Raw genomic sequence first — 15,377 nt, 5'->3', positions numbered from 1 at the left:
GAAAACAATGCCCTGTTCACAAAACTTAGGAAACAATGCTCTGTTCACCAAACAGAGGAAACAAAACCCTGTCCACCAAAGAGCTGAGAAAAACGTGTCTATGTCTGTATCAATGACTTCGTTCAGAGACCATGTACCATATATACCGGTATATGGCCTCTGCTTTGGTTTACAAATTATGAAGAAATTAGTTCCTGCATAAGGGTGGGGATTAGGGCTGGGACGGGTAACTCGGGTACTCGGGTCGGGTGGGTACTGAGTAGGACCCGGGTAACCACAGGACTACCCGGACCAGTGGTTTAATGACAAAAATTATCTAAAACTCTATGGTTACGCTATAAGTCACTAAGTTTCCCATTTCTTTCTGACTATACACCCATTCCTTCTTACTTTTATATGTCTGAATAAAGATATAACTTCATGCAGTAAACTTCAGTGTATGCATGGCCAGATTGTTTTACACGTATATCTAAATACATTTTGCCAGGGCTACGGTCAAACTTTTCCCAATCGGACAGTCTGTACCTATCTCTAGATATCTACAGTGGGTACCCGGGTAGGGTCGGGTAATAGGGAGGTGGGTACCCGGGTAGTAAATGTGGAATCGTCCCAGCCCTAGTGGGAATGCACTCAATATGAAATCACTTTATCTAACAAATTAAGAAAACAAAAACTGTTTTCATGAAAATGAGAAGGCGGTCTCCTTTTCGCCAAAAGGGAAGCAATGATTTGATTTGCTCAAAGTCAAGAACTCGTCTAATTTTAAATGTGGTCATCAAACCAATATCAGTTCGAGTTACTTCCCTTTATTTAATGTTTATGTTTTCGTTCATGCACATGTTCTTGGTAATGTGAACATGATGTCGCGAGATGAGGTCGTTATCACTGACAGGCGGCGACATTGAGGAAGTAAATTGTGTATGTGACACGACCCCAACAGCAGCGTATCATATGACCTCGTCAAATTGTTCCGGGTCGGGAATATTCTTACATACCGACATTTGGCGGCTGTCTGATGTGCCACGCCCACCAGTTCTTGGAAATGTCACCCCAGAAGTTGATATCAAATGACTGAGGACACGTTACACATGTAAGCTGTTTTACAAATATCGGTCCATAAATATACTCTCTGGTGATAAAATGGTTGCATTTGAATTATTGTTTATCCAATCGATTTGAAAGCAAATTCTAGTGCAGCATGCACGAGCTGCCCTAACCGTACCTTTGAGATGCTACCTATTGACGATTTCAAAACTGACTTGTCGCATTTGAAATGCATTGAAGATTTGCATCTATTAGAAAAAACACTATAGGACGGCCCGTAGCTTTGCGTAGCGACAAGTCAGTGTCAAAATCGTTTAATATGGAGCACCACAGAGATCCCGTTAGACTAACATTTAGTCTCTGAAATCTTATATTACACAATATCCTTCTTCACTCTAAAAATAAAAAAATAATTCCCTATAGAGCTAGCTTGAGCTGGCTAGACTTGCTTTTGTATGCATTTCTAGATTATTTTTTTCCATAAAATAAATATATTCCTCGGTCATGGTGCAGGACTAAGATCCTGTTAACGCAACTAAGTATGCAGTGGCTATCAACTATGCATGCATAGTTATTGGCAAATTTGGAGGCATATCAAATATTTGAATGGTTTCTGAGTCTCAGTGTCTTTTCATCAGTGACAATAAATAAATGCACACCTGGAAAATTTGAATGCTTATGATAACCAGATGATGATAATTTATTATATTTTTGTATCACATGAGTGTTAGTTTTGAGATGGTTTAATTATTGATACTTTGTGTACTGATGGTTTTGCAGGCTGGGAGATAGAAATGAAAGGGACGAAGCCTGTTGCCTCCTGTCTCCGACCTGTCCCAACGTCACCCAGTCATCAGAGGTGTCATGACCGCCTACCTCTCCCCGAGTCCATCTTCTACTGGGTGGCCGGTGTAGGCAGTATCATCTACACCTTCTACATCGTGCACCTGGAGTCCCAGAGTGAGTACACACCAATAGTACAGTATCATATTCAAATTTCTTCGTCCAATATTCATTCAATGTGGTTACAGTTGTGATTAAATTTTGTTTTGATTTAACACGGCACTCCGCAAAATTCCAGCTGGGTGACGTCAGTCAATGAAAATAAATAAATGAGTCTAGACGAGACAATCCAGTGATTGATGTCGTGAGTATTGATCTATGCTATTGGGATACGATAACATGTATCAACCAAGTCAGTGAGTCTGACTAACCAATCCTGTTAGTCACCTATTACGACATGCATGTGGGATTAAGTGCACACAATGTATTCAGAGCGGGGATTAAATGCACACAATGTATTCAGAGAGGGGATTAAGTGCACACAGTGTATTCGGAGCGGGGATTAAATGCACACAATGTATTCAGAGAGGGGATTAAGTGCACACAATGTATTTGGAGCAGGGATTAAGTGCATACAATGTATATAGAGCGGGGATTAAATGCACACAATGTATTCAGAGAGGGGAATAAGTGCACACAATGTATTCGGAGCGGGGATTAAATGCACACAATGTATTCAGAGAGGGGATTAAGTGCACACAATGTATTCGGAGCAGGGATTAAGTGCATACAATATATTCGGAGCGGGGATTAAGTGCACACAATGTATTCGGAGCGGGGATTAAATGCACACAATGTATTCAGAGAGAGGATTAAGTGCACACAATGTATTCGGAGCAGGGATTAAGTGCATACAATGTATTCGGAGCGGGGATTAAGTGCACACAATGTTTTCGGGGCAGGGATTAAGTGCACACAATGTATTCGGAGCAGGGATTAAGTGCACACAATGTATTCGGAGCGGGGATGAAGTGCACACAATGTATTCGGAGCGGGGATTAAGTGCACACAATGTATTCCGAGCTGGGATTAAGTGCACACAATGTATTGGGAGCGGGGATTAAGTGCACACAATGTATTCGTAGCGGGGATTAAGTGCACACAATGTATTCGGAGCGGAGATTAAGTGCACACAATGTTTTCGGGGCGGGGATTAAGTGCATACAATGTATTCAGAGTGGGGATTAAATGCACACAATGCATTCGGAACGGTGATGAAGTGCACACAATGTATTCGAAGCGGGGATTAAGTGCACACAATGTATTCGGAGCGGGGATTAAGTGCACACAATGTATTCAGAGCGGGGATTAAGTGCACACAATGTATTCGGAGCAGGGATTAAGTGCACACAATGTATTCAGAGTGGGGATTAAGTGCACACAATGTATTCAGAACGGGGATTAAGTGCACACAATGTATTCAGAGAGGGGATTAAGTGCACACAATGTATTCAGAGCGGGGATTAAGTGCACAGAATGTATTCAGAGTGGGGATTAAATGCACACAATGTATTCAGAATGGGGATTAAGTGCACACAATGTATTCAGAGAGGGGATTAAGTGCACACAATGTATTCAGAGTGGGGATTAAATGCACACAATGTATTCGGAGCGGGGATTAAGTGCACACAATGTATTCAGAGCGGGGATTAAGTGCACACAATGTATTCGCGGCGGGGATTAAGTGCACACAATGTATTCCGAGCTGGGATTAAGTGCACACAATGTATTCGGGGCGGGGATTAAGTGCACACAATGTATTCGGAGCGGGGATTAAGTGCACACAATGTATTCGGAGCGGGGATTAAGTGCACACAATGTATTCGGAGCGGGGATTAAGTGCACGCAATGTGTTTTGACATAAGAGATTTTGCGACAAGAGATTCAATAATGAATCAAAGGGACTCCATCATCTCTACTGTTTGTCTGTATGTTTCAGAATTCTTCATTAATCTCAACAAGGAGGACTTTGTGGAGGGATGGAAGTTTCTCCCTTATAAGAAGGTTAATTTCTTAATCATTATTCGCTGGTATAAATGTAATTCTTTGTTCAAGCAAATTATTTATGAATTCCTGATATTTAACAAATAGTCACCAATATGTTTTGTTACAGGATATTTCAAACTTTGAATGGAATTTTTGGTCAAGCTACTTCTGGGAGATTCTGCCATGGGGAATTGGTCATGTGGTCATAGCTCGAACAGTGGACACCTACTTCTGCAACGTAGGTAACTCATGTAGAATAGTTAGTTAAACTAACTTTTTACATATATTTACTTTTTACCAATATATTACATTCCTGGAATGTGTTCATGAAGAAGATCCCCGGCCGGGATCAAAAGCTGAAACATGATATATATCCTTTTTCATGAATCCGAAATCCAAAGTGAGGCTTTACAAGCTGTCCTGTTTGTTTGTCCTTGTCTGTTATTTGTTTTATTTCCAGCTTCGTAAACCAGTGTTTCTGACATTCTCCCTCGTGAGAGTGTCGTATCTCCTGGTCTACATGACATTGTTACGTTGTTTTTATTTCCAGCTTCGTAAGCCTGTGTTTCTGACATTCTCCCTCGTGAGAGTGTCGTATCTCCTGGTCTACATGACATTGTTACGTTGTTCTTATTTCCAGCTTCGTAAGCCTGTGTTTCTGACATACTCCCTCGTGAACGTGTCATATCTCCGGTCTACATGTCATTGTTACTTTGTTATTATTTCCGGCTTCGTAAGCCAGTGTTTCTGACATTCTCCCTCGTGAGCGTGTCGTATCTCCCGGTCTACATGACATTGTTACTTTGTTGTATATTTCCAGCTTCGTAAACCAGTGTTTCTGACGTACTCCCTCGTGAGCGTGTCGTATCTCCTGGGATACCGGACGGTGCTGTTCTTCATCTCACATGGCTGTATCTGCTACCTGGCCTCCTCCGTCGGCAGCTTCCCCCTGGTGTGGGTCGTCAGTCTCCTGCTGCTGTCCACTCTCAACTACAGCAGCTTCACTCCGTGGATGGTCAGTGTCGTCCCGAGCTGTTTCATTCAACTTGGAATTTGTTAAGCTTTATACTAAATTTTGAACTGATTTTGTACTAGTTGGATTTTTAGTGGCATGATGCCCATACCATCTGTCCATCTGATCTGTCCATCCATCTGTCTGCGCGTCTTGTGAATTTCATTTTCGACATCTATTTTAACAAAGGACCTGTGATGCTTAACATGGCTGTCATGCACAATCCTACATTTAATTACCATTTTGATTTGGCATGGGTGATCCAGTTGTCTAAGGCGCCATAATTCGCTGTGCAGAGTTGCGTCCCTTGGGCATGCCAGCAACTTATGGTCATAGGTACAAATCACCCTAATAAAGTTTTAGGTTTGTCAGCACCATACCCCTACTCGTGGTTGAAACTCACTCTCGCAAAATATGAATTTCCTCTGCTCATACATTTCAGAAAAGTTTATGTGCGATTCCAACGGATCCGACCGACAGTGGGTACTACTTCTTCATCTTTGTTTTGGCCCTCGTCATTCTGCGATACACAAGCTTTTGTCTGGAACGCAGCAAATTCGTGCAAGCAAGGTCAAGTAACTCTCATCGACAGAACCCAAAGGAAGATAGCTGCTTCTCTATTCTTGATCTGCTACTCTACATTTTCTATCTGCCAATCTTCTTCACAGGACCGCTTCTCACATATGACCAATTCAGACTACAGGTAAGAGAAGAGGATTTGGAGTGGGTGAGTTAGTTTGGTTTAACGCCGCTTTTAACAGTATTGCAGTTATATCACGGCATGTCAGCTTAATGTGGGAGGAGTACGGGTATGGTGCTGACAAACCTAGAAACATAATCGGGGTGAACCAGGATTCGAACCCACAATCATAGGTTTCTGGCGTGCCCAAGGAACATAACTCTGCACAGCAACGACTGGGCCACCCGTGCCCCCGGGAGAGAGAGGATTTGGAGGTCAGATAACAAGACAAATTATTAATTAAAGGTGTAAGGTCAGCATGCTATGTCTCATCTTCCCGAGGCAAGAGAGTTAACTGACTTTGAAAGTCCAGTTTCCACCCTTGCCGAACTTGGCTGGAATTCCTGGGCTCGATTGTAGCGCCACCAGTGGCTATTACGGGTTATGTCCTTTCTATGCCTCTCCTATTGACCAATTAGATTCCACCTCTCGTATCATTTGCATTTGCTTCAAACAAAACGGTGGCACCCAGTCAAGACGATCAGATCAATAATCAAGATCTATATTGTGATAAAACAAGTCTTACATCGCGAAGTGCATCAAATCACGTGAGCACCTTGATTAAAAACATGAAAAGATTTAGAAAATATCTGTTGACAACGAGTTAGCAGTGCACATGCTTTGCAAATCCTGCAGTCGACCGAAATCTTCATGACACTTTACGAACCGGATTTTGATTTCGGTGTGCGATTTTGATTGGACTATGCAGAGACTTGTTAGTCCAGCCAAAATGTAACTCCATAATACCAGCCTAGTTTGGCAAAGGTGGAAACTGGACTTTTATAGTCAGTTAACTCACTTGCCTCGGGAAGATGGCTATTTCTAAGATATGTATCTATAAAAGAACCCCAAATATGCCAGTCTTTGCTTCATACAGCACAGGTATCTGCTTAAAATGGATCCATTAATCTAAGATCCTATCTTGGAATGTCTAAAGATGTCTCAGAGCAAGGAGAACCAGCAACCATCCTGTTTTAATATCGTATCATATCCTTCTCAATATGACACCTGTAATGAGCTGTTACATGCTTCGGAAGTTGCTAGTACACATATAAACAATTTCATCGCTCGTTCATGGAAGGATGAAGGTCAATTTAACCTAAGTAAGAGTCATGGCGACAAATTAAAAAACCTTTGTCAAAAACATTTCATGTGTTGATAGAATATACCTGTATGAAAATATGCAAACATTCCTTTGGGCCCTGAACAGTCGGTGCATCTCAAATGTTTTCGCTTTGATTTTGGAGATAAACCTTGCATGTTTTCAGTTTAGAGGTTTCAAAGATTGATTCAATATCTATGAATTTAAATGGAAACCAACCTGATCAATGAATAAATATTTCCTTTCGTGGTAATACGGCCATCAGCAAGAATTACCAGGGAATTATCTAATATGTTTGATACCTGTGGCAGACACATCAAAATGCAGGATTCTAAAATGTTTTGGAAGAGTTCAGGATAAAGACTTCTGATTGTTTGTTCTTGTTTACAAAAGATCTCAAAATAAATGTCAAATGTGATTACTACCATATTTCTTTCAATCTGAACAGTTTTGTTCCTTGTTATTTTATTGAAAATTTAGGGAAGGCTCATATTAAGAATAAATAGTGAAAACTGCCTTTCAGATCTCCTCTCCCACCCCGAGCTGGAACACAGACAGGGTACTCCAGACCTTGGGTAGCTTCCTACGGGTGTTCTTCTGGTCAGCATTCATTGAGCTGTCTCACCACTTCCTGTACCATGATGCCTTGCTGCGGTCGCCGGCGGTGATGGAGCAGGTGTCGTTGTGGTGTCTGCTCGGCGTTGGCTACATTGAAGGGCAGCTGTTCATGGTTAACTACGTCGTCCTGTACGGCCTGCCAGCACAAGTTGCTAAACTTGACGACATCGATGTACCCAAGGAGCCTAAGTGTATATCACACATATACCGCTACTCTGACATGTGGAAGTAAGTATCTCATTCCAAACTCAGAAAACATATGTCCTCATAGATGCTAGATTGGATTTGCATTTATTTTTATAGATATACTACTCAACTTTTGATAGAGATAATCAGATATGTCATTCCATTTAAACATACATGTGACATATTTTGAGGATCTTTTTTGTTTTATGGAAAGATAAAGATATCCCTATCAAAAGTGGAGCTGTATATTATTTTTCTCCTACTGGTGGCCCAGTGATTTAAGGGACTGAAATTCATTATGGAGAGTTACTTACCTTAGGGGTGCCAGGATCTGCTGATCTGTCAGCCTCTGTTCCCGTCTTTGTGGATTTGAAAAGTGGTAGACATCCACAACCTGTGCAAGTTGTGATCTTGTTCCCACATTAAGCTGACATGCCGGGATGTAGCTGAAATAATGTCCGAAGCAGCTATAACCCAATTCACTCAAATTGGAGAAAGGTTTGTGTATCAGTGCTGTTCAGGTTTGTGTCTGACCATCTTATTAGTACATTTTCTTCAGTGAACTATCTTTCATTCCAGGTACTTTGACAGAGGTTTATACACATTCCTAAGAAAGTAAGTATTTTACCATTACACTATAGAAGCTACGAATTATATCATATCTAAAGAATATGTTTTCCTGTCATTTAATTGCATCATGAATATTTTTCAGTCTCATTAGAATGAGATCCTAGTGCTAGCTACCGCTACACAAAGGACAGTTCATTACAGGTCATGTCAGAACAACCTTTCGCGAACTTTGACCGACCAATGAAATGACTAACAAGAAGTTGACATCAGCCAATCAGCAATTTGGATGAAAGGTCGTTCTGATGTGACACATAATGTAATGTCCTTTAATCTTTACTGGTAACTAAGATCTGATTTTAATGAGGTTGTATTTTTTAACTGTTATTGTGGTTTTCCTCCCCAGTGCAAATGTTTGTCATCAGAGTTGCCTAAAATAAGGATTGGATGTTTACAATGTCTGACCTGGTCGACTCAATGTCATCACAACTCACTGCTGTGATGTGATATCATGTTCAGTCAAATTTCCTTCTGCATTTCCTCAAGGCATAATTCTTCCACATACATGTGAATTGAAAGTCCGAGTTTTGAAGTCCTGGAAGTGTAACCTGTAACTGATATCTGCAGCTACATCTACATCCCCCTGGGTGGGTCCCAAGCCGGGATGCTGATGCGGCTGCTGGCGTCCATGATGTGCTTCCTCTACATCTACGTGTGGCACGGCCAGGAGAAGTACCTCCTTCTGTGGACAATGAGCAACTTCTGTGGCTGCTCCCTGGAGCTCATCTGCGGACACATCGAGAAAACCGCCATGTACACCCGCATAAAGGTATCATATCATATCACAACAAGAACTGACTGCAATATTTTTTGTGTTTATGGAAGTATAAATGTAAAAGCCAATGTGCATACTTTATACAAAGTGTGCACACCATTTTTTATGTTTAAAACTTCATAAATTCAAAAGAGTTTTGAAGTCAAATCTTTTGAATGAATGTGACCCATAATAACTTCACAAACTGCTTATGTAATAATTAACAAAAAAAGGTAGACAACAATACAAAATCAGTGACAGCATTATGCAACACAACCCCCGCCCATTCTATAATTAAGAAATCAAGAAACAGTTGTCCCTTAGTGGGAATGGCCTAATGTTTTTTCGGTTTATGGAACCAAGCGAAAAAAATTACTAGATTAGGGACCGATCATTTATTATAGGGGGTAGGGTGTCGGAGGGAATATGGAGGGTCACCAAACAATATGACAATCTCAAGGGCAGGGTCATAACACAAAATTTGGTAGGGTCATGTTAAAATGGACATTTTATAATATGATATATAGTGTTCTTGGGTTTTGTAATTTCAGGGAAGGTCATGAAAAAAATGTGCAAGGATATGGGGAGGGTCATCCAAAAATATGACAAGCATTAGGGGAGGGTCATGATTTAAGTACATAGTTGCATCAGAAACCTCTGCTGTATGTCTTTTGGAAACAGTTCTTCTTGTTTCTTTAAGATGTCTGCTGGTATGTTTTTGTTTTCAGAGCTCTAATGACATAGTAAGACACTGTAAGACCATCTTCCTGAGGCAAGAGAGTTAACTGACTTTGAAAGTCCAGTTTCCACCCTTGCCGAACTAGGCTGGAATTCCTGGGCTCGATCGTAGTGCCACCAATGGCTATTATGAGTTATGTCCCTTCTGAGCCTCTCCTCTGGACCAATCCGATCCATCTTTTGCATTTGTTTCAAACAAAATGGCGGTCCTTCTATGCCTGTCCTATGGCCCAGATTCCACCTCCCGTATTACTTGCATTTGCTTCAAACAAAATGGCGGCACACAGTCAAGACGATCTGATCGATAATCAAGATCAATATTGTGATAAAACGGGCTTACATCGCGAAGTGCATCAAATCACGTGAGCACCTTGATTAAAAACATGAAAAGATTCGGAAAACGAGTTGGCTCAGCACATGCTTTGCAAATCCTGCAATCGACCAAAATCTGCATTACAGTTTCCAAACCGGATTTCGATTTCATTGCACGATGCATAGACTTGTTAGTCCAGACTACTCATTAGTATTATGTAACTCCATTATACCAGCCTAGTTCGGCAAGGGTGGAAACTGGACTTTTACAGTCAGTTGACTCTCTTGCCTCTGGAAGATGCAGTAAGACATAGTGAGATAGTGAGACATAGTGAAAAGCTTCAGATGCTTGTTTCCATCAACGATGGCACCCTCACTTGTGGAAGAGGTAATTTTATGATTCTCATGTCCTGATTTAAAGACAGATCATTGTGTCTTTCAATTTAAAGCTGCCAAATTAATAGAAGTCTATTGAAATACTGAAGGATGTTTGTAGGGAGTAGAACTGTGTACCTTCCCCCTGTGTCATGAAGATGATCCCTCCTACCCCCAGGATGCCTACCTGTCCCCGGCGATGATGAGGAGGATCCACTGCGCCCTCTACACGCCCCTCTTCCTCATGTCGGTGTTTGCCGTCTTTTACTTCTTCAGCGGCCTAGCGGTGGGGGACATCTTTGTCAAGAGACTTGTGACACATGGTGAGTAGATTAAAGCAGGATGTATGTACAATATTACCCTATGGTGAATGGATTAAACCGGGCAATATGTACAATATTACCACATGGTGAGTAGATTAAAGCAGGCAGTATGTACAATATTACCCCATGGTGAGTAGATTAAACCTGGAAATACTTGCAAAATTACCACATGGTGAGTAGATTAAAACAGGATGTATGTACAATATTACCCCATGGTGAGTAGATTAAACCCGGCAATACGTACAATATTACCACATGGTGAGTAGATTAAAGCAGGCAGTATGTACAATATTACCACATGGTGAGTAGATTAAACCTGGAAATACTTGCAAAATTACCACATGGTGAGTAGATTAAAACAGGATGTATGTACAATATTACCCTATGGTAAACGGATTAAACCGGGCAATACGTACAATATTACCACATGGTGAGTAGATTAAAGCAGGCAGTATGTACAATATTACCTCATGGTGAGTAGATTAAACCTGGTAATACTTGCTATATTATCACATGGTGAGTAGATTGAAGCAAGATGTATGTACAATATTACCCCATGGTGAGTAGATTAAACCGGGCAATACGTACAATATTACCACATGGTGAGAAGATTAAAGCAGGCAGTATGTACAATATTACCCCATGGTGAGTAGATTAAACCTGGTAATACTTGCTATATTACCACATGGTGAGTAGATTGAAGCAAGATGTATGTACAATATTACCCAATGGTGAGTAGATTAAACCCGGCAATACGTACAACATTACCACATGGTGAGTAGATTAAAGCAGGCAGTATGTACAATATTACCCAATGGTGAGTAGATTAAACCCGGCAATACGTACAACATTACCACATGGTGAGTAGATTAAAGCAGGCAGTATGTACAATATTACCACATGGTGAGTAGATTAAACCTGGTAATACTTGCTATATTACCACATAGTGTGTAGATTAAAGTAAGATGTATGTACAATATTACCCCATGGTGAGTAGATTAAACCGGGCAATACATACAATATTACCCCGAGGTGAGTAGATTAAACCTGGTAATACTTGCTATATTTCCACATGATGAGTAGATTAAAGCAAGATGTATGTACAATATTACCACATGGTGAGTAGATTAAACCTGGAAATACTTGCAATAGTACCACATGGTGAGTAGATTAAAACAGGATGTATGTACAATATTACCCCATGGTGAGTAGATTAAACCGGGCAATACGTACAATATTACCACATGGTGAGAAGATTAAAGCAGGCAGTATGTACAATATTACCCCATGGTGAGTAGATTAAACCTGGTAATACTTGCTATATTACCACATGGTGAGTAGATTGAAGCAAGATGTATGTACAATATTACCCAATGGTGAGTAGATTAAACCCGGCAATACGTACAACATTACCACATGGTGAGTAGATTAAAGCAGGCAGTATGTACAATATTACCCAATGGTGAGTAGATTAAACCCGGCAATACGTACAACATTACCACATGGTGAGTAGATTAAAGCAGGCAGTATGTACAATATTACCACATGGTGAGTAGATTAAACCTGGTAATACTTGCTATATTACCACATAGTGTGTAGATTAAAGTAAGATGTATGTACAATATTACCCCATGGTGAGTAGATTAAACCGGGCAATACATACAATATTACCCCGAGGTGAGTAGATTAAACCTGGTAATACTTGCTATATTTCCACATGATGAGTAGATTAAAGCAAGATGTATGTACAATATTACCACATGGTGAGTAGATTAAACCTGGAAATACTTGCAAAATTACCACATGGTGAGTAGATTAAAACAGGATGTATGTACAATATTACCCTATGGTAAACGGATTAAACCGGGCAATACGTACAATATTACCACATGGTGAGTAGATTAAAGCAGGCAGTATGTACAATATTACCTCATGGTGAGTAGATTAAACCTGGTAATACTTGCTATATTATCACATGGTGAGTAGATTGAAGCAAGATGTATGTACAATATTACCCCATGGTGAGTAGATTAAACCGGGCAATACGTACAATATTACCACATGGTGAGAAGATTAAAGCAGGCAGTATGTACAATATTACCCCATGGTGAGTAGATTAAACCTGGTAATACTTGCTATATTACCACATGGTGAGTAGATTGAAGCAAGATGTATGTACAATATTACCCAATGGTGAGTAGATTAAACCCGGCAATACGTACAACATTACCACATGGTGAGTAGATTAAAGCAGGCAGTATGTACAATATTACCCCATGGTGAGTAGATTAAACCTGGTAATACTTGCTATATTACCACATGGTGAGTAGATTGAAGCAAGATGTATGTACAATATTACCCAATGGTGAGTAGATTAAACCCGGCAATACGTACAACATTACCACATGGTGAGTAGATTAAAGCAGGCAGTATGTACAATATTACCCAATGGTGAGTAGATTAAACCCGGCAATACGTACAACATTACCACATGGTGAGTAGATTAAAGCAGGCAGTATGTACAATATTACCACATGGTGAGTAGATTAAACCTGGTAATACTTGCTATATTACCACATAGTGTGTAGATTAAAGTAAGATGTATGTACAATATTACCACATGGTGAGTAGATTAAACCGGGCAATACGTGCAATATTACCCGATGGTGAGTAGATTAAAGCAGGCAGTATGTACAATATTACCCCATGGTGAGTAGATTAAACCTGGTAATACTTGCTATATTACCACATGGTGAGTAGATTGAAGCAAGATGTATGTACAATATTACCCAATGGTGAGTAGATTAAACCCGGCAATACGTACAACATTACCACATGGTGAGTAGATTAAAGCAGGCAGTATGTACAATATTACCCAATGGTGAGTAGATTAAACCCGGCAATACGTACAACATTACCACATGGTGAGTAGATTAAAGCAGGCAGTATGTACAATATTACCACATGGTGAGTAGATTAAACCTGGTAATACTTGCTATATTACCACATAGTGTGTAGATTAAAGTAAGATGTATGTACAATATTACCCCATGGTGAGTAGATTAAACCGGGCAATACATACAATATTACCCCGAGGTGAGTAGATTAAACCTGGTAATACTTGCTATATTTCCACATGATGAGTAGATTAAAGCAAGATGTATGTACAATATTACCACATGGTGAGTAGATTAAACCGGGCAATACGTGCAATATTACCCGATGGTGAGTAGATTAAATCGGGCAATACATACATTATTACCACATGGTGAATAGATTAAAGCAGGCAGTATGTACAATATTACCACATGGTGAATAGATTAAAGCAGGCAGTATCTACAATATTACCACATGGTTAGTAGATTAAAGCAGTATGTACAATATTACCCCATGGTGATAGGATTAAAACTGGCAATACGTGCAATATTTCCACATGGTGAGTTGATTAAAGCATGCAATACATACAATATTATTACATGGTGAGAAGATTAAACCGGGCAATATGTACAATATTACGACGTGGTGAGTAGATTATAGCAGGCAATATGTACAGTATTACCACATGGTGAGTAGATTAAAACAGGCAGTATGTATGATATTACCACATGGTGAGTAGATTAAAGCAGGCAGTATGTACAATAGTACCACATGGTGAGCAGATTAAAGCAGGCAATATGTACAATAGTACCACATGGTGAGTAGATTAAAGCAGGCAATACATACAATATTACCTCATGGTAAGACTGTAAAACCTGTCTCACTGTACATATGATACCCGGTTCTCCATCTGCAGCCTCCATGGAGACGCGGCTGATTATGTTCGGGGTGATCTATGTGAACATCCAGAACGCTATGGAGATAGAGAGATGGGCTGCACTCAAGGCCAAGCAGCACACCTCATGAGTCTGCCGGCACCAAAAGCCAGATGCTGACCGCAGACACGCTGGGAGGAGTGAAAAGGACAGGAACATAATGTAGGCTTATGCAGGGAGAAATGGGACTTGGGGAGTGGGGAAGTTGCTTTGATAAAGAAAATGACAGCAACTAATGAATGGAAGAAAAACCCATCTCCAGAATGCTGTTGAAGAGTTGTATTTATTGAGAAGTGCTTCTTAGTGAATAGGTTAATTTTGAGGCCTTACCGAGCTTTATGAGATATGCAACATTAAACCATTTCCTGACCATCCACCGTAGTGGATCCTGGGGGGGGGGGGGGGGGGGGGGGGAGCAGGGTACTTTGTCACTTATGTGCACTCTCCCTGTAACAAGACTCTGGATCCGCCTCCAAAACCACAGATCAGCATCATGGTTCTCGAGTTTCTAGTTGAACCATGACAGCATGATTAGGTGTTTCACGATGTTACAAAAAGTTGAGTCTTTGAAGACAGTTCCTATTGTTGCTACAGAGCTAAAATTACCACCAGTGCAGAATCCTTTGACTAAATAATGTTTTAAAGGGCTAGTGGCTGGATGACTGGACCTATAAGAACACATTCTAGGCTGATATCCTCCACAAACTCAGTAAAGTAATTTGTAATTAACAACACTATGTATGCTGTAAGTCATGACCATCTTGACTGTGTTACCAAATTAATACAAGTGCCAAAACCTTGCCTACAATACATCATGAAATTAATGCAAGGAAACACAGTCTCATTAATTCCTGTGCTTGTGGGTTTCACCAAAGTGGTAAGTATCTGAGACCTGCATCACTTTCC

General features: G+C 40.4%; 1 protein-coding gene across 1 annotated transcript; it reads left to right on the top strand.

Annotated features, from left to right (window-relative positions):
* Window positions 1–838: 838 nt before the first annotated feature.
* On the top strand, window positions 839–14,868 carry LOC124131827 (protein-cysteine N-palmitoyltransferase HHAT-like). The gene is made up of 11 exons (XM_046495312.2): window positions 839–1,090; window positions 1,825–2,004; window positions 3,827–3,891; window positions 4,001–4,111; window positions 4,694–4,888; window positions 5,328–5,588; window positions 7,250–7,572; window positions 8,110–8,145; window positions 8,725–8,926; window positions 10,515–10,659; window positions 14,453–14,868. Exons 2-11 carry the CDS (start codon window positions 1,839–1,841, stop codon window positions 14,560–14,562), a joined length of 1,614 nt encoding a protein of 537 aa, XP_046351268.2. The 5' UTR covers window positions 839–1,090; window positions 1,825–1,838; the 3' UTR covers window positions 14,563–14,868.
* The last annotated feature ends 509 nt before the right edge of the window (window positions 14,869–15,377 follow it).

The sequence above is a fragment of the Haliotis rufescens genome, unplaced genomic scaffold (genome assembly GCF_023055435.1).
Source record: "Haliotis rufescens isolate VD_foot unplaced genomic scaffold, xgHalRufe1.0.p SCAF_3, whole genome shotgun sequence".
In the NCBI taxonomy this organism is placed as follows: domain Eukaryota; kingdom Metazoa; phylum Mollusca; class Gastropoda; order Lepetellida; family Haliotidae; genus Haliotis; species Haliotis rufescens.
This window is presented reverse-complemented; position numbering and strand designations above follow the sequence as displayed.